Source organism: Aplysia californica, unplaced genomic scaffold (assembly GCF_000002075.1).
Source record: "Aplysia californica isolate F4 #8 unplaced genomic scaffold, AplCal3.0 scaffold00003, whole genome shotgun sequence".
In the NCBI taxonomy this organism is placed as follows: Eukaryota; Metazoa; Mollusca; class Gastropoda; order Aplysiida; family Aplysiidae; genus Aplysia; species Aplysia californica.
In genome coordinates this window covers 2,020,996-2,042,067 of record NW_004797273.1, presented here as the reverse complement: position 1 = coordinate 2,042,067, position 21,072 = coordinate 2,020,996, and the positions used below count along the sequence as shown (strand labels likewise).

Sequence of the window (21,072 nt, the reverse complement as noted above, 5' to 3'; positions counted from 1 at the left end):
AACCGTAGTTCCAACTAAAACAAGAAATGAATAAGAAAACACACCCCCAAAAAATAATAATAATAATAATGTAGATCCTTTCTATAGCGACCACTCCCGTGTGAACACAGCTCTAGGCACTTTACATAAATGCATGTACGAACAATATTCACACATACGTGCACGTACACACACACACAAACACACTAATGCACACATTACACGCACACACACACACACACGTGCACACACAGGCACGCCGAACACACACACACACACACACACACACACACACACACACACACACACACACATATCTACTTACTTATATCACATGCGCACGCTTACACATTGTTACGAAATGAGCACATACAATAATAAATATACATAATAAAATAATATACATAATGCAATTCGCAAAATACACAAATGGATACCTAGTCATTTACATAACATTGTACCGAACATGAATCTACTGATATATAAATTATGACATTAAAAGTGTCTTTAAAGATATTTTAAATTTAGACTCAGATGTTGTATGTCTCAAGGGTAGGGGAAGAGAGTTCCAAACTAATGGAGCAAGGTGGGCAAACAATCTTTCAGCTAATTTTTTACCTCCTTTTCTAGGAGCTCTTAAAAGATACTGATCACCTGATCTTAGTGATCTAGATGGAACATAAATATGGATGAGATCACTAAGATATGAAGGAACTTTGTTATTGACACATTTATGACATAATAATGCAATTTTATATGACATTCTAGCTGACACTGGGAGCCAATGCAACGTTCTTAACATGGGAGTAATGTGATTCCTCTTCTTTTTCTTTAGTACAAGCCTAGCAGCATGATTTTAAAAATGTAACTTGTGAAGAGTAAAATTTGATATGTTAGCTGGTAAAGCATTGCAATAATCGAAGCGTGAAAACGAGAAAGTTGACACAAGCGTTTTCAATGAGTGTTCATTCAAAAACATAGACATATAAAATGGTAGGCCTACATAAATAATTGATATGATGTTCCATTGACAATTTTGAATCAAAATATACACTCCCAGATTTTTTGCCTTTTCAATTTCAATACAAACATGATCAATGTCTATGGGGATATGGCTTTTCTTTGGGTTACATAAAAGAATTTAAGTTTTATATTCATTAAGCTGGAGCTTATTATCAACCATCCAATTCTTGACATCATCAATGCACATACCCATGGTGGTCAGCAAAGTTTTAACATCTGATGGTGGAACAGATTTGTATAACTGTGTATCGTCTGCGTACATGTGATAATTTATTTTGTGCTTTCTGATCACAGCTCCAAGTGGCTGTGTATATAACATATACAAGATTGGACCCATTACTGAACCTTGAGGCACTCCAAAGTCTAGTTTAAAAATTGACGAAAGAGAGTCGTGTACAACCACAGATTGTGTACGGCCAATCAGGTAGTGCTTGAACCAGTAAAGAATCCTGCCAGACAGACCAAACGTGTCGAACAATAGTGCAATAAGAATAGTGAGATCTATAGTGTCAAAGGCAGCACTAAGATCAAGAAGAGAAATTATTGAAATTTTGTTCTCATCTCCCTCGGACAATAGGTTGTTAAACATTTTCAATAGCGCAGTTTCTGTGTTAAGACATTACCGATAGGCAGATTGATCTAATTTGTATAAATTGTTTTCTTTTAAATGATTGTTCAATTGAACCAAAACAACTTTCTCCATGATTTTTTATAAAAAGGGAAGGTTGGAGACAGGTCTGAAATTCTTGAGCTCCTCAGGGGAAAGATTTGATTTTTTGAGAAGGGGAATAACTAAAGCATGCTTAAATAGTGATGGTACTACTCCAGACTGAAGAGACTCATTAATTATGGAGGTTATGATCCAATAACACTATCAAGATGTGTGATGAGCAGTGGTCTTGGAATGGGATCAAGACTACGTGTTTTATGGGGTGATGGCATTGTGATTGATCTAACATCTTTTGTTACACATACAAATTCATTAACCCTATCCGTACGTCGTGTTTTACTATCATGTCCATACGATGTGGGGAACTCTGTGTCACCACTTTCCAAAGAGGAAATTACTTGTTAATCCGATCCGTACGCTTTGCATAGCAGTCTGTCAAAATGATTTTTGAGAAATACTGAAAGTTTCAATGAGATCTTCGAACTAGAAGCATTCTATCTAATGTGTGAAGAATTTACCGCTGGGGTACAAAATGACCCCAGGGCGTACAGATAGGGTTAAAGATTACCCTAGAGAATGTTTCAAAACATGGTTGTTTATCGGGAGTCATGTCAATTTTTGTCTTAATCGTGGAAATCTTGTCTCTAAACTATTGACCAAAAACATCAGGAAGGTCCCTTTTAGGTACATTCGAGGGGAACTTGTTGCTGGCCGGGTCTTTCTTAAGAGACAACTGATTTGTTATACAAAATAAAGCTTTAGAGGGGGTACTTTCATTAATTTTTCCATTATAACACAGGATTTTGCAGACGTTATATTAAGTTATTAACAATTGCACTTTGTTGTTACAGTGTCTATGCATGTCCTCATGAATATCTAGCTTGGTTGATCTCCAGTGTCTCTCAGCTTGTCTACGTTCCATTTTCGCTTGTATAATTTCTAAAGTCATCCATGGGGCAGAAGGTCGATCAGTCACTATTCTTGATTTGACTGGCGTACGTTGGTTCAGTAGGCGACACATCTTGGTGGTGAAAGTGTTTACTTTCTCGGAGGTTGAACCCAGTACGAATTTCAGTAGCTGGCGAATGTCCGCTCCAAACTTTTCATTATCAATGTCCGTTTTCTGTGTTAATATTTTGTGATGTCTCAGTTTGGGCTTCCCTACACGAGTTATTTCAAAGGACACCACGTAGTGATCAGAAATGCCTTTGTTCTTAACTTGAATGTCACCGATTGTATTGACACTGTTCGTTATCACCCAATCTAATGTGTGTTTTTTTTGGGGGGGGGGTTTTATGCGAGTGTGGACATCGATGAGTTCGATAGTGACCACGAGTCTCTAGAATAGATTTGATAGATTTAACATTACTGTCTAAGGTATCTTCAAAAAGGAAATTAAAGTCCCCCAAAATTATAGGCTATGTCTTCTTGATGGTATGCAGGTCTAGTAAATCCTGGAATTCAGTAATGAAATCTTTAATTTTCCGTTTGTTTCTCCTGCTGGGAGGTGGTCAACAGACACGGACAAATACGATGGGACACCCTTCGATACGTAGACTGACCTCACAACATTCAAACATTTTAAAGGAAGGCATTTTCTATGGAGTGATGTTTAGAGATCAGAAGTTTTCCAAAGTGCAAGCATGCAAAAAAGCTGACTGCCAGGTGGTTGCGTTACGAAACCAAACCAATTTTTTTCCCTCTGTCAAATTTACTCTGTGGATTCAACCGGACATATCACAAAGGCGATGATGTGCCAGCTGATACGGCAACACAATAAGATCATATAAGTGCCGAAGATTAGAGGTGTTTTTTTACAAGAGAGTAACAAACATAAAAAAGAAGGAAGGGAGATAAGGACGATAGATGTTTGATAGGAAAGAAGGTGAAAACCACACCAGAGCACCCGCCAACCACCCAACGGATGACATTTTAATATTATGCTGCACACAAAAACACTCAAACATGAAATGAAATGATGTACCTATAAATAAATAAATACAACAAAAATAGAAAGCTTTACCATGTATGGAGTAGTCACAATCCGATCCCCTCTGAGGACTTCCCCTGTGAAATAAAAGTATCAAAATGAAAACAGAAAGAACAGAACAGATCATATATAAAAAAAACTTTTCATCTTTATTAATATGCTTGTGACTGCATGCGGTAACCTTGTCACTCACAACAAACTCTGATAAAAAACAATTGACTTGATCTAACCCTTTTCATAGTAAAATTGTATTTTCAGTCAGAGTCCCAATACTTTGGGGGGGGGGGAGCGTTTTACGGCGCTCGCAACTGCATAAGGTCACATGAGCGCGCGAGACACATTAAACATTTTCAGTTGGTAGGAAATTTTGAATTTTGCCGGGGTGGCGGTCGTAGCCTATTCTTATCAATTTTGGACCACCAAGAGATCTTCAACGTGCGCAGCTTGCACACAGGACCTCTGAGATTTTTCGCTCTTTTCCAAGAAGGCTAGGTGAAGATCTTTCCTACCAGAAGATCAGGGGTGAGAAGGAAAGACAGCAGTAAGAAGGGGGCAACCCAATACTTTTAACGACATACATTTTCCAAAATGATTTTTAAAAAACAGAAACCCAACACTTTTTTGAAAGCCCTACTGGCTTGTAGGCCACACATAACTTAATATTAAACTTTCGAGAAGTTTATTTTAGGAAAAGTTTTGTGGCACATGCCACACAATGAGGTCATACAAGTGCGAAAGATTAGAGGTGCTTCATGAGAGTAACAAACACAAAAAAGGGAAGAGAGGAGATGAGGATGACAGATGTTAGATAAGAAAGAAGGAGCAAACTACACCAGAGCACCCGCCAAACATCCACTTTCCGAGAAGAGAGCAACACAAGACAGAGTAAGTGATCTGCATGGACTATATAAAGAACTCCTTATTTGAACCACTAAAGGAAATCCCTTTAGTTTTAGTAAGAGTTTTATGGAACTTGCAACACAGACCATCAATGATTTATTTATAGAGGCACCAGCCATCCATGTCCAGGTGCTGTTTTAGCCACTTGCAACACAATAATGTCATATACGTGCTGAAGATTAGAGGTGCCACAAAAGAGTAACAAACATAAAAAAGAAGAAGAGATCAAGACGATAGTAGTTTGATAGGAAAGAAGGAGCAAACCACACCAGACCACCTGTCAACCACCCACAAAAGAAAGCCCTTTAGAGGCATAGAAAGAGTAAGATAGTTTCACATGGACAATACAAAACGTACCCTGAAATCCCGTCACATTGCAAAAATGACCTGACAAAGTGACACCCACAACATTTTGGCTTTTTTCCAATGCAGAATTTGTTTTAAAAGTTTAGTGCTTTATTTTTTGGGGTGTTTTACGGTGCTCGCAACCGCATAAGGCCATATGAACGTGTGGCACACACTAAACATTTTCAGTTTGTAGGAAATTTTGAATTTTGTGCGGGTGGCAGCCGAAACCCACTCTTATCGATTTTATACCACCAAGGGATTTTAAACGTGTGCAACTTGCACTTGGGACTTTCGAGAATTTTCGCCCTTATCCGAGAAGGCTAGGTGTAAATCTATCTTACCAGAAGAACAGGGATGTGGCTGAATGACAGCAGTAAGAAGGAGACAAGGAGTAGCAGTAGAAAGGCTACAGAAAGAGTTAGGAGCCCAGAGGAGGGAGCAAAGGAGGTGAGGTGGTGGGGGCAGAAAGTGTAGATGAAAGCAGAGGACAAAACATTGCTACAGAGCAGGAAAGGAGATGAAATGAGACAATTTTTAGAGAAGAAAACTTTTCGTCACTATACGGATTCGAATCCAAGACTTTTCAATGAGAGGCGAACAGCTTAACTTCTAGGCCATAAGAGCCCCCTAAGGTAGTTTCACATGGACAACACAAAAGGTACCCTGAAAGCCTGTCATATTGCAAAAACAACACGAGAAAGTAACATTGGATTTTTTTTTAATGCAGAATTTGTTTTAAAAGTTTGAGTACTTTTAAATTAGCACATCATCCCAGGAGGATAAGAAACACTGCACGCATGTGAAAGAGAATAGGTTATGGCACATGGTCCCTTTTAAGGACAAGCGGGGTAACCCAGATATCGAGGATTTCAAGAAATCTTGATCTACACCAAAAGTGGGCATTGCCCTACCTAAAGGAAAATGGTTTCATTGGTGTGCATATTTGTTTGTTACAGTGAAAACCCTTCTTGTCTTCTAAAGAAACTGAACATGGGGCAAAAACTATACCTTCGATTCTCTCAAAACATCATTTTTTTGGGATAGCCCCCTTGTGCTCAAAAGCTATCATTTAAAAAGCAGTGGTCTTGTGAGCCACAGAACCTGCAGCAGTAGCTGCAACCCAGCTGGTTTTAGTTTTAGTAGAGTGTTTACGGTGCTCACAACTGCGTAAGGTTATATGAGCGCCAAGGCATGGATGTCAACAGAGAAGTCCATACGGGGAATCAGGCATACTCTGTTCTCCTCTGTAGCTTCAACAGCACAAAGTCTGCTTCGACTCTCAAGGCACCCCGGAAATAGCGGGAAACTAGAGTGTGACAAACATACAAAAGAAGTAGAAGAAAAATGACGACAGTAAGGATTAGGAAAGAAAAAGCGGCAGTTCCCTGTTGCAGTTCAGGCACAGTTATGAGCATGACATTGATGAATCAGCTCATTTACAATTCTACTGTGCATTAGAACATGTTGATGTCCCCCCCTTTGGGAATGGCTTAAAGACACTTCAGTCAAGTCAGTAGCACTGCCCTGGGTGGGTGGGGGGAGACCAGCTGGAAGAAGATACAGAAAAAGCAGTGTTAAAAAAACAAACAAGAAAACACACAACCAACAGACTAAAACACCATGTCCGTGTAGGCTTCTCTAAACTAATTACATGCAGAAAAGAGGTCAGATGCCTTTCAACAGGGTTTCACAGGGCTTACCCAGATTTTCTCCTTTGTAGACAACACCGGCCAAGGGTGGACAAAATGGCAAGGAGTAGTACTCATAGGGAAGCTGGGTCTTTGTGCTGGTCAGTTTCACCGCCTGAGTTTTATAAAAAAAAACCTTTCATTGAAATCATTATCGCAATTACCAGACTTCTACTTTTAAATTAGAATGATAAAATCTATGAATAAGTAATAATATACTAAATACAAAATTTAAAGTGAAAGTGCATTGGGGAATAGGACATAATCACTAAATGTTGGGGAAAAACTTTACTTGACCTCAAAATATTCCCACTCTAGAACTTTGTAGGTCACTTGTAGTACAATTAGATTGAGCCAGTCTTTAAATACATACTATTTCAAGGAAAATGAAATCATCAGCAATGTACTAAAGCAATGATGGCAGGTGGCTATCCTTATGATAAAAGTTTCCTTCTTATCTCAGAGATCATGTGTTATACTTACAACATATTTTTTCCTGACCTTGCAAAAACAACCGGACAAAAATCGAAACCAACTTGCGAAAGGAAAATAATTTTCAATAAGCACACTTGAATGTATTCCGCAGTGAGTCCTAAACTATCTTTGACTACATTTTGAGAAAATGTCGGGTGAAGGCTGAGACATGGAAACCTATGATACAGTAGTCTCCGCTGGGGAGAAAAATCCACAGTAACTCATGGTCCGGCCCAAAATCTGTACAATGATCTTCCCTTACTTTAAAATGAACTGACGTGACTCCTGGGCACTAAAAGTTCTTTTCAGAAGTCAGTTTTTTCTCTTTTTTTGTTTGGAGAGGGTGGTGGGGCTTTCAAAAAAAATATCGTGTGAGGTGGGAACCAGTTGGCTTCAGGCAATGCCCCCAATCAAAAATTTATTGCTTTCCACCTCTGACAGAGTTCCCCGCCCATGTCATGATGCATCGTAAATCGTTGTGTTGTGACAACACCGACTATAATTTTTTTTTTTATGAATGGCAGGTTCACTGCCAGATGACGACCACATTACGCAAAGGCAATTGGACAGTCCACGAGTTCCAGCTCAAAACTGAAAGACGAGAGCGATGGTCAGGGAAACATAAGTGTCCTTGAAATCACAGTTTGATGGAATACAGTCTGATACTTGCTTGTAGGCCCTCCCCACCTAGTGTGTGATGTAAATGTAAGATCAGGCGGACGGCTCAGGTGATTGGGGAAAGCAACGCGTCGACGAGTTCACACCTTGGTGAGATCCCATCTAGGGCAAACATGGTAACCGCTTATCGAGATTTACAGCAGAGGTGTGATTGCATTCATGTGAATGGATGATCCCTGACGCGATGGACGGAACAATGATCGCACATTTTCGCTACTTGGTTGATCAGCTGAGCGCACCCAGGTTTCTTATTCTTTTTTTTTTTTACTTAAAATAAACAGAATACAACTAAACTATGACCTGAAAAGCGGGATCTTAGCTGAATGTAGCTCCTTCAGTGCGGGCCAGGGATTTTTATATTAGTAAAAATTCTGTTTTTATGTGGCGTCGGTGGCCTCGTGGTTAGGCTACCGGACTCGTAATCATGAGGTAGTGGGTTCGGGCGTTCAAGCCGCTGACCCGACGTTGTGTCCTTGGGAAAGGCACTTCACACAAATTTTCCTCACTTCATCCAGGTGGGAATTGGCACCTGGCAATAGACAGCGAAAGATCTTGTCAGTATGTTTTAATGCCTATAAATGGCCGCTTGCCCTGTATGCTTCCCAGGAAGTTGAGGTTGTTTCAGAATTCTCTCAGGTCTGCTGGGGTAATAGTATAGATTGTGAAGCGCATAGAGCTTGCTGTTGAGAGGGGATTTGCGCTACACAAATCTATTTTTTTTCTAAAACAGCGGGATCTTAGGCAAACCAGGATTTTAAGCAGCGGGATCTTAGGCGGAGACTACTGTATATGGAATTTCTGAAAAAAGACAACAGTTATTACTTGTTTTGAATTCACTTAGGTACACTTTAAAAACTATGAGAAAGACTTTATTAAAAGCTCAATGGGCAACATTTTAAAAAGGCATACAGAAAAACAATATGACATAAGACAAATGTTTGAAAGACATGAGTAAAAAGCAAATAACAGACATTGTTTTTTGGTGTGTGTGTGTGTATGGGTGGAGGGGGGGGGGGGGGTCAAAATTGTAGGGAAAAGAACTTGCCTTGACTTCAACCTCATTTCCGAAAGAAAATTCTGATGGTGCCACACCAGGTAAGTAGAAACCTTCTGGACATGGAAAACAGCTGGAAATTATGATGACCAATTCCAAGGCCTTTATCTGAAAAAAAAAAAAAATTCAATTCCAGATTGATGCATTGGTAAAAATGGTCAGGTAATGTGTGTTCATTAAAATATCACAGAAGCACAGCCAAAAAAATGTAATCAAAATCCTAGAAATGATATAATGTCAGTCAAATGTGGATGAGTTGATGTCGTTGGAGAATTTTTTTTAAAAAGGCAACTCATCCTAAGTTCAACTTAACCGTCAGGACCACCAAATCAAGGGACATATGAAACAAAATCTCTTCCCCTGCTTATATCATTCAGATTTTTAGTATCGAAGTAAAATGCTTCAATTCCCCTTCGAGATATTTGCTCATGAAAAAATGAGACATGAAGACTGAAACAGAGAGAAGAAAGAGGATAAAGACACAGTAGCTGATTGAAAAGAGTGGATCAGAACGACAGACCAGAAAAAGAGAAACTATTTCATTAATTTCATATTATAAAGTACAGAGGAAAATAGATCTATTTGTATACTCAGTAATACAGTCTGCGATCTCTTCATTGCTAAAATTAGATTTTGTCCAGTTCATAAAACTGGGTTTCGCTAGTTTAATCAATAGCAATAAAATGCATGAAATTTCTACTGCAATCAATCAGAGCAAAATGCAAAATTGCGGCCAGCGCCAGATTTTACTCATGATCTTTAAACCTAAAATGCCATTTTATAATTCATAAAACCGTTTGGCCTACTTTGAAAGTACTTTGAGAAATGCTGTGTAAAACGGTCACCTCTGTCCAACACGGCCGCAGCCACCTTATTTTATCAACCAACAGTCAAATTTACCTGCCTCAGGCGGCCAGGCTTGGTCACTTATTGCCCAACGCTTTGTCATAAACTTCGAATCAGCCCCTCATGCTGTGGACAGGCTGTTATAATTCTTTCACCTGTTGTAATTATTAGTCCCTCCAATGAATGTTTACCCAAGTTGACCAATGGGTAGGCCTAATAAATTTTCAACTACTGGTAAGGGAAGCGTGTCATTCGTCATAACCTATAAGCCCCGCCCGCAACTCATGCACAAATCATATGTGAGGTGACTGGTCATTGTTTTGTTAACCTAATCAGTAACAAAGTAACAATGAACATTGACATGAACTTGTGACTGAAGTGTTGCTCATTCTCAGAGTGGTGGCAACCCATGAGTTTGTTTTACCATGGCATTCGGTCTTCATCGTCTTATTTACAAAAAATAAGTTCATTTACCCCAGCACAAAATCAGCAACAAAAATAATGCTAACCAAAAAACAAACCAACAACACAAAAAAAAACTTTATCTTACATTACCCACCCCCCTTTTTCAAAAGAAAACAAAATCTCTTTTGAATTAGCCTCACGGCAGTCTAAAGCCTGAGATCAGCCCCAGTTTGGACCTCAGAAGAGAAGGATTTGTTTTCTTCCATTTTGATCAGTCTTGTCTAAGACAGCCACCTGTGTTATATTATAATATAAATAACGGCCGTTTTTCTCCTTGACAATGGGTGGCCGTTTTACACAGGTTTGACTCTAAATTATGTCCCACTTTCCAACATTCATTCAGATGGAGAATTTCGGTTAGATAATGATATGGTGAGATTCAACTTCCATCCAGATAACCATTGTTTCGTGTGAATCAATTAAAAGTTTATGAATTATGGGGAAATATATTTATATTATATAAGGAGGCATTCCCCCCCCCCCCCAACCCCACCACTTTGGAATTTTTTCTTACTAACAAGGCATTCCTATCCTAAAGAATTGTGACTAATCTAACCTATATTAGGTACTGGAGTTTTATTTATCTGAAAGAGAGCGAGAGTTGTAATATTTTACATGTTTTTAACAAGGGGAGGGGGGCTTTGATATTATTTTTCTTTCGCTCACTGCTTATCACATAGTATCACAAGATCTAGTATCAGCACGCGCAGCGAAAAGTAATCATTTCGAACCAGAAGTAAAAGGTCGAGCCAAAACCCATACACTCCATATCTTTGGGGCCAAAACCGGATTATCCCCTCAAAACAACTGATTCGGCTATTGCTATCTATCTGGAAATGTGGTTTCAATCATCTCTGAATTCTACAAATCTGAACAAAACGTTGGAAAGCGGAAAAATTTTATTGGCCTATAATTCTTCATGCGTACACACATTGTGCTTCTATTCCCTTTCCATAGAGTCTAGATTTAAATCTAATTAGGGAGGACTTCCGTAACGAGCAACCATCCCAACAAACACATAAGAGATCTAACCCTAACCCAAACCCTATCCCGCCCTAACTAAGCCCTAACGGTTTTACCCTAATCCTAACCCTACCCTTAGCCACATGCGGCTAAACGTAGAACGACGCACCTGCATGATTGCCGGCTAATTTTAGTAATGTGACTTCGTCACGTCCTGGATACCCACAGACTATTTTTAGAAGGCCGTGGAGATACCAAAGATTGTGTAGTAGAGAATCTTTGGAGATAGGCCTACCACATGGAACGACATGTAGGGTTAGTGGCTTGACATAATATCCGTATTGATGTGTTAGTTTTGCATGGTAAAATTTTACACTTGCGGCCAACTGCAGCCCGTCAGCCATGCTCTACTGATTAACGACATTTCGGAATTCCAGTAATGATGCTTGAAATTGAAAGGCAAACGCAAACACAATAAAGCGCGCGAAAATTGCCGTAAAGACGCCGGAAGATTACCCCGCCCCCCTTCCCACGGGCGCGATAAACAATGGGCAGAATCTAAGAGATAAGAAGTAGCATCATCGGAGCACCCCATCACATCACATGAGATCTACCGGTATTCCTGGAAAAACATCGCACCAAAGCGGTGTGCCATCAAAGATTCTCGACACGATCTTTGGTGCCATGCGGTCGGCTATATTTGTTATGCATCGTGGTGAAATCAGGCGCTCGTCAAAATATGGCCTAATGAAAGTCAAGAAACTGGCATTTTTCTGCAGGTTTGGAAATTTTGACCAAATTTTTGTCTTTTGGCTCAACACCTTTCCTGCCCATTGAAGAACACATTTCAGTGCTGATTTTACTTAAAAGCGTTGATTAAAGGCATAAAAGATGTAATTTTTCAGTTTCCACGGACTCTTAAACTTAGGAAATAACTCAACTTTGGTGGCCATTTTCTTGCTAATTTTACCTCTGAAACAAGGCGACCCCCATCTCCTTCAATCGCAAATATCTTGACTTGTAACCGAGGTAAATGGATATTTTTTTTCATTACAAGCAAGGCAAATGGACAGGCTTTACGACGATACCAATAACTCCACATGCCCCAAAATTAACGAGCGCCTGATTCCACAGCGTTGAGATAAATTTAGATGTAGTCACGTGATCCGAGGCGTATCCCTATCTGATGTCACACAAGATGGCTGCCTTACCTAAAAATAGTTTGCGTCCTTCTACGTGTCGTTAAGTCGCATTCCCTAGAGTAGAGACTTACTGGTGTGGCCAGGATTCAGGTGCGGCCACAGCTTTGTTTACATCTCTGTGACCTTTTCCCCTTTATTATGGAGGGGGGTTCCCCATATTATAAACATTGGTTGTTGAAATCACGTGACTTTCTCTTTCTTCCCGCCGGAAAAGCCTCAACTTTGATTTTCATCACTCTGAACTTTCGCTTTCCTATTTTCTGTAAGTTTGGATTTTACCGTGCATTTTTGTGTTAAAACGCTAACTCAGGTACTTACGCAGTTTTAGATGCTTTAAACTAACCCTGTTTTGCTTGGTTTAGTTTAAATAACCATAACTTTGTGCACCCATGCATGGCTGTAGTAAGTTTCCACCACTGATCATGGCAAGAATCTTCATGCGGCCAGTTATGGCCGCACCTAAATCTCATGTTTAAGAGGAGACAACGGGTGCTGCCCTAAAGGGGTCCTATTGTTTTTTCTTCATTTTTTTTCTGGTTTCTTTTTTTTTTACAACTAACCACTACTAACTACTAACAAGATCTACTAATAACTAAATTTTACTTCCAAGTCCTAACTTACTAGTACAGTGGGGTGGTCTAACCCCGACCGATTTATATCACATTGGTTTCAATTTCAAATATCTGGTGTTCAACTTGTGACTAAACTCACATGACGAAAATTATTGTGTGCATGGATTCTCAGGTCTGGTCGAGTTAGAAACCCTACTACAATCTGGCCTAAGTTTTAGGCCTTTTACTGGGCACATTCGTTTTTGCACCGTTTGCAGAGAGCCCCACAAACATCATGAGTCCTTCAAAAAAAAAAAGGCCACCCCAAAAAAAGTGAACACCTATGTGGACGCAAGAAAATTTACATCAGGCCTTTGAAGCTGTAGGGAAGGGCGTGAAGAAGAGACAGGCCACAGAAACGTATGGAATACCTTGGTTAACATTCTGTGATAAATAAAACTTAGTGGACGCAGGAAGCTACTGCATGTACCTACAACAATGGTTACAGCAGAAGAAGAGACAGAAATCGCCAACTGGGTTGTTGGAATGGCCCAGCATGGATTTGTGGTAGGAAAAGACGATGTCTTGGACATGGTGAAGAGATATATATCTCGATTCCAAGGACAAGGTACCCAAGGAGAAAGACAACAGGCCAAGTAAAACTTGGTTTCAGCTCTTCAAGAAAAGACACAGGCTAAGCTTCAGAATACCCCAGAAATTGGGCCAGCAACGAGTGTTCGTTACAGAGGGGATGATTCGAAAGTGGTTTACGGACTTTGAACAAACCATCATGAACATAGATCCGACCATCTTTCTTGATCCATCAAGAATCTACAGCTGCGACGAAAGTGGCTTCAATCTTGATGCCATCACCAGAAGAGTATAGACACACACCGGCACAATGCATGTCGTCAGTGTTGCAAACAACACGCACCAAAACAATACTGTTTTGACTTGTTGTAATGCAGCAGGAACTTACCTCCACCCAATGCTCATCTATCCTGGAGTTCAGTTCCATGGGTACAAGCCAAATGACGTCTTTCAGGATTCCTTTGTTAGCTTATCATCAACAGGATGGATAGAGGCAAACCTCTTCGTGGAGTAGTTGAAGTTGAAAGGGTTTTCATTCCCCAAACTGCAAAAGTTTAAAGCCCCTTCTCCTCCTTGCAGATGGCCACGCTGCGCACCTGACTTTGGAGGCATCAAGGCTATGCCAAGAGAACGACATCATTTTTTATGGCATCTTGGAACACGCCAGCCATATCATTCAACCTTTGGATGTTAGAATCTTTTCTGTCCTTAAGAAAGAGTGGAGGGAGGCTGTCAGGAACAAAACAAAAGACGAAATAGTCACAAAGAACGACTTCGCTCTGGTTTTCAAATAGGCTTACGATCATGTCATCCAAAAAGAGTATGCCTTCAAAGCCTTTAAAGCAGCTGGCATCTACCCTTTTGATGTTTCAAACATTGACTTTTCAAAAGTGATTCCGAGTCCACTCACCCTGACTCCGTCTACCTCCACGCCCACTGAAAAGGCCACACAAGCTCCATTGACGCAGCACCCAAGTTCCATCAGCCCGCACTCCACCCACGCCAGCTGAAACAACCAATCAAGATACACCGGCGCCCACTTAAATTGAATCAACAACTCCGACTTCAACTTCCACTCCAGCTGCTGTCATGACCACCCAAGTTACATCAACTTCAACAGCAGCTGTCACCCAAGCTCTGCTGACTTCCTCCTCAAGTAGTCATACTGCTGCAGCTTCAGCACAGTCCTAAAGCAGTAGCACAGAGTTTGTGGAACGCAAACTGTTAATGATTACTGTGCAGACAGGAAACGGTATGGTCCAAACTCGGAGCGGGCATGAGAAGAGACGAGTACTCGTTTCTATCGAGAAATGCCCTTCCCGTCGCTGCCCAGCCACTAAACTACTGGCCGGTACCGAGAAGTAATACCGCTCGTTGGCTTGACACAACGATTAACGAGAGTGAGAGAGTGAGAGGTGTCAGCGGAAAGAGCGGCACAGCCAGCGAGAAATGACACGCAGACAGTGTTACCCATCACCGTTCCGTCCTGTGTCTAAAACTGAAAGAGAGTGGAGAGGGTGGCGAGGCGAGTGGGGCTCAGGGCTCAGGCCAAGGCCAAGGACCTTACTGTATAACATCCGTGGCCTAGGCCTAGGTCTCCCTACCTTCCTTCACCGCTTGCGCCTGCGCAACAGGGCTAGCCTAGTTTAGATCCCGGCAACGGCCAGCCTTCTCCTGCTCGTCCAACAGCACGAGAAGAGAAATAGGTCTTGAGACGAGAAGCATTTCTCGGGACCGGTATTGGTCCCGGCGAGAAATAGGTCAGCTTCTGGGTCTTCTCACTCAGGAAGAAAAAAGTGCTTCCCACCCGTCTCTACTCCAAACATACTTATAGACTCGAGGGGTTAGGGGAGGCACCTGTAGATCCCCTTAATGATCTGTGGAAAGGCTACTATCTGCAATGCTTTCCAAATACAGTCACCCAAGCTCCATCGACCACCACCGCAACCACCAGCTGCTCCGAAGTTCCACCAGCCTCCACGTCAGTTGGAACAACTCAAACAGAAGCAAACCCTTTAAGTATTCCTGACACCCGTGCAAGAGGAGGCAAACAAAGAGTGACAATAAAAAAGAAAAAGACAGTGTATTGTGTCATTGGTCGGGAGTTCCAGCAATAACTGGTCACAAAAATGGAAGAAAAAGAAAAAGAACAGGAAAGAAAGCAACAAAGAAAGGTGGCAATGCGGCTGAGGAAAGAGCAATGGAGGGAGAAATGGCAGAGAAGAAAGCAAGAAAAGCAGAGAAATTGAAACAGCTGAGGGAAAGAAGTGCTAAGGAAATGGCCAAAACGAAACAAGAAAAAGTTCTTTACTCTAAGAAAGAATGCAAACAAAAGGGCAACGCGTGATGACTCATGAAGAGACAACAAGTACTGATGATGACATGGTGTTGGACGAAAACAGTGAGGATGAATATGAGATTGACAATGAAGGTAACAACAGTGACGACAGCCTCATGGAAATGATGACTCAGATGCCCAAAAATGTATGCAAAGGCTGCAACAACTCAAAGGACAAACCAGAACTCCTGAAGATCGAATGTGAAACATGCAAAAGTTGGGTTTCACATCATATGTGTTAAGCACAGCAACTTGCAGAGACTAAGCAAGAGAGAGCTGAAAAAGTTGAATTTCAATTGCAACTTTTGGGTGTAAAAAAACACAACAAACACCCCCCTCTTCCCCTCCTTCCCTCACCCCCCCCCCCCCCCCTCTCCCTGGCAGCGAATTTTGGTTTTGCACTTCAATTTTTGCTGTTGACATTACTAGCTAGAACTAAGGCCTTGCCTTAGTGATGTTTTAACCACGTTCAACGTTCAGTTCTTAAGTTAAATCCAGCCAAATGTATGGCATTTGTAGAAAAAATGTTTGCATTGTTTTACCTTCCTTGTTGGATTTTTAATTCCGTCTGGAGTTTCACTTAATTTCAGCTGACACTTCTTCTTTCCTGGTTTTGCAATTAAAGGTAAGACATGTCGTCTTAGCACTGCTTTTCTTGTTCAATTGATTTGAGAGGAGTTGAGTTGTATTTTGTTACATTAATTTTTGTTCATTATTTTAAATTTATCCTTTTTTTTTACGCCCAGTGATGTTTTGTCATGAAATTGCTTTCTAAATTTACACATTATAATATCTTACAAAACAATTGAAGCGGCAATCATCATCTTATTAACAATAGCAATGACCACGAAAAACTTTTTTTTGTCAGAAAGTGTTTGCAAATAGGTGCATTTTGTAGCTGTATCTCCACAGAGAATGGAGCTTTTTGAATTTTTCAAATCCATCTATAAACAAAAAAGTTACTAATTTTTTAATCAATTAGTTTTTTATAGACTTTTATGTAATGAAAAAAACCTAAAATATGGGACGTTCTTTGACTTTGGTGAGTTTTGAGACAATATTCATCCTAACTCACTCATTTCTCAGAGTATTTAAATGAAATTTGGCAGCCCATTACATTTGCTAGTGCAGAATCTAGTCCTGCTTTCAGATTTCTCATAGCTATCCAACTTTTTGAGTTCTGAAGACGTTTATAGGTAAAAATGTGGCGGTTTTCTATGTGTTTTGAGACAATATATTTGTCATAGCTCGCCTATTTCATGGAGTATGTTAATGAAACTTGGCAGTCTAGTACAGTTTTTAATGCAGAATCTATTCATGCTGTCAGATTTTTAATATCGATCCTACTTTTTGAGTTGTAAAGACATTTACAGGTAAAAAAAGTGGCATTCTTTACAGATTTACAAAGATTATCAGTCATATCTTCTCCCAAAGTCATGATATTTGAATGAAGCTTGGCAACCTAAAAGATTCCTCCTTGCTAAGCAATGCACTGGATCAATTCATCACAAAAATTTAAGTAGAGAGCTGAATTTATTAGTCTAATAAATCCAGTTCTCTAAGTACTAGTAAAAGCATGCACACTTTGTAATAGAAAATAAGATCGTCTCTGTATATAATATATATCCATTGTTGGACAGTGTCCTATTGTGTGGTAGATTAAGATGCGTTTAGATAATATTATTATAGTCTACAAGTCCTGGGAATATTTCGCATGTGTAGGCTACAACTATAAATGTAACAGATATTTACTCCCTCCCTCCCTCCCTCCCTCCCTCCCTCCCTCCCTCCCTCCCTCCCTCCCTCTCTCTCTCTCTCTCTCTCTCTCTCTCTCTCTCTCTCTCTCTCTCTCTCTCTCTCTCTCTCTCTCTCTCTCTCTCTCTCTCTCTCTCCCTCCCTCTCCCTCTCCCTCTCCCTCTCTCTCTCATACACACACAGACACACTCACACACACACGTGCTCGCACTCACGCACACACGCGTGAACGATAACAATGAATAAACGGGACTATCTTCCCAGACTGGACTAAACAGAGCAAACAGGACGAGTCCAATTGTGTGCTTTCCCAAGAGGGGGGAGTAGGCTTTCATTATGATTATAACGCAAACACAATGTCATGTATATCACTTCTTAGATGTTAGCTTTTCTGTTTCTATTTTTCTGTCATGCAATCAAGCAATAAAACTGACTACATCTCTATCGTATTGTGACTAAAATGCAACACAAATGCAAGTTATCAAGGCCCCCGTTTAGTTTTCAAGTATCCTTCCCCCCCTTTCCGGTTCACATAAATAAGCGGGGCCTCGTTCGTAGCAACCGATGGCTGATGACGTCACTCAGAGGAAATTTCACAGCCACCGGTCGTTTACCCAGCACGCGCAAATGGCAATGCTGCTTTTCCCTTAGTTACTCCCACATTTTTAAAGATTACGCTAAAACCGCTAAACACAGATTCATGAAATTTTAAGGGAATTTATAAAGAAAAATCGTGTACAATGTATCAGTCAGTTTGACAAATCAAGGCTCCAAAAAATCTTCAAATCAAAGCGCACCACATCAACCACTTTCGCAAACGTTTTCGACTGCTTCTTGGATGGGAACAAAGTTGTCAAACTGCATACTACGAGATTTACCTCTTTTCTGATTGGCTGCCAAGTTTCATTCATATCCATTCATGAGAAGCGGCGTGAGAGCGAGTTGAAGACAACAACCTTTGCGTTAGTACGTCCCACGAAACACCCCCGCGGCGGGGCCAAAAATCGACAGAACAAAACGCGCTCGGTGGGCATTGCTAATTAACATCAGTATCATCATTTTTTTAAAATATATTTAACACCAACAGCTAATGGCCGCACACAAAATTTGGTAAATGCCGCACTCAGAATCCACGGCCGCAGGCCTTGCTCACAACGGCCGCATCAAGTGATCTCGGCCACACCTTGATCCAAAAGTACACACAATGTCAAACACTTGGCTGCTGAAAAAATCTGATAGATCTAGAATCTAGTACTAGAGTCCACTGCCAGTAACAAATTTGTTCATTGGATGATGGGCTCAAATTGAGCCAATCAGGGTCACGGTAAGTCTTCAAGCGAAAAATTACAGTCACGAGATGTAAACTTGATACGGCCGCACCGGGATGCCCCTCTACTCTAGTCTAGTGACCCTAGCCCTCTATTCGGCAATGGTTTACTTTCTTGCGTTTAATTCCGGCCACGCCTAGATCTAGATCTAGATCTAGACTAGATGAAAATCTATGCATCCCTGACTGGATATATTTAAAACTGTGCGCTGGAGTAGAAAGGCCAACGTAAAATGGTAAAACACGGCAATTTCATCATCTCTAGTACTTAACCCTTAAGATTCTGGTCTCTGATAAATGTTTTCCCGATATGCGCAATCCCACGCGGCGCTCCACAGCTGGTCCCTGATCAGTCGTCGTCCCCCGCAGGCCACGCATTTCATTTAGTGCGGGGTCTCCATCTGTGTGCTAAAATGTGTGAGTGTCAGTCTGCTTGTGCCTGTGTGTCCATCTGGAACTTACTGCATTGTTTTGCAACGGCGTTGGTAGAGATAACAGAGCATCGGTTGAGACGTTCATGATCCAATGAAATATGAGCATTTTGACCCAGTTAGACACTTGAGGGACTCGAAAGGATATTCAGGAAATAGGACTTTCATCTTTCAATGCAAACACCTTTCCTCACTTTTCAAACGATCTAATTCTAATATTCTTACACCAAACATTGTTTCCTGATGTAAATAATCATATTTGGTGGTATTTGAACCATTGTCCTACCAGAGGGAGAAATTTGAGAGCAACTGAATAAAAAAAATACTCGGAAATTATCCCATTTTTTTCCTCTTTCGAACGATAGCTGGAAGCAGCTGTTCGCAAGTTCATTCATAATAGGTGTGAAATCTGGAAAACTCTGGAAAAGTTATTCGATTTGGTGAAACTTCCAATCTCAGCATCTCTGATCAACCGACGAGGAGATTATAATGGGATTATTCTTGTGATTGTAACACTTGTCATTGATCGTATCAGTTTGCTGTAAAAGATGAGGTGTTTCCCTGACTGCCGCGGCACGCTCGCGTGACCGGTGTCTGACCCCGGCGCCCCGCGGCACAAGCTCACGGGCGACGTAAGTGGGTCATCGATCGATAAGAGCCCTCTTCCGGTTAAAACCCCACAGGACTAGAAATACTGGCTATAGAAGGCCTTCTGTACTGATTTCGATGGCCATTGAGTATAGGCTAATATTCTCATAGAGTTCGGAGTGATCGCTCGTTACTGGTGAGCTCCCCTGGAATTTAAATGCGAGAAAGTAAACATTAGGCTAGGCCTACCCTCTTCTACTACTAACTTACTACTCACTACTCATACTCTGTCGTCTCTTTCTCAGTCATGATAGTACAAAAGTACAAGTCAACAAGTGACATCATGATCTAATCATTGTCTGTCACATTGATGTAAAACAAAGCAACAATTAAAATGTCAGAAGGCATGCAAGCAGAGATCATCATCACAAATAAAAATGTACATCTAGACTAGGGGCAGGGCCTGCCCTAGTCTAGATCTCTAGTCTAGGCTCTAGTCTAGGCGAGGCTAGCCTAGCGGCCTAGCCTAGCTGAGATTAGACTGATTAGATGTATCGCAGTGTAATAACATTTAAACTGCTAGACTCTATATCTACACTGTCCGCGCATCTTCTCGAAATAGCAACTAAGGACCTAAATAATCAAATGCAATAATGCTTTCTCCACTTACTCCGTTATTTTTCTAATTTCGAAGTGAATCAACAACTTACCGTGTAAACAAACTCCATGGCCATTTTCACTATGGACGCCATTTTGTTGACAAACGTGGAAACTGTGACGTCACATTTGTTAGCCGCTTCCGTTTTCTGTCTTGGTCACTGGTCGCAGTAATGTCAGAGACTGTGTAGGCCTATTTTTATACTTCACGGAAGCAAAGATTCTTTAGATCTGGTACATGTACATGATGTAGATAACCTATAGGATCTTGGACTGTAGTATTCCCAACCATTTCAGAGCTGCAAACCCTCATCAAAGGCATTAATACGGCTAACAGTAACAATATTATATTGTTCCCATAGATCTACAGTCGAACCTGCCCTGACGGTCACCTCTATAAGACGGCCACCTGTACAAACGGCCACTTTCCATTTCCCCCCTTGCGTTTTTTCTATATAATTTAACTGTGTAAAACGGGCACCTGTCCAACGCGGCCGCGGCCACAATAATTTAACACACAACCCCTATAATACTAAGCAGTAATACCTGTCTAA

General features: G+C 40.9%; 1 protein-coding gene across 2 annotated transcripts in view; it reads right to left on the bottom strand.

Moving 5' to 3' along the window:
* The window catches only part of LOC101862078 (transmembrane 9 superfamily member 4), a 45,482-nt gene that overhangs the window by 22,937 nt on the left and 1,473 nt on the right, over nt 1-21,072 (bottom strand). The window contains exons 1-4 of one of the 2 annotated variants that reach the window (XM_005089111.3): nt 20,572-20,693; nt 8,796-8,912; nt 6,611-6,713; nt 3,696-3,739 (exon numbers count right to left, since the gene is read on the bottom strand). In XM_005089111.3, coding sequence (XP_005089168.1) covers nt 3,696-3,739; nt 6,611-6,713; nt 8,796-8,912; nt 20,572-20,613 — 306 coding nt within the window. In that variant the 5' untranslated portion in view covers nt 20,614-20,693. Of the gene's footprint in view, nt 1-3,695; nt 3,740-6,610; nt 6,714-8,795; nt 8,913-20,571; nt 20,694-21,072 lie in introns of those variants that run through there. The other variant, XM_005089112.3, reaches the window with a different exon arrangement.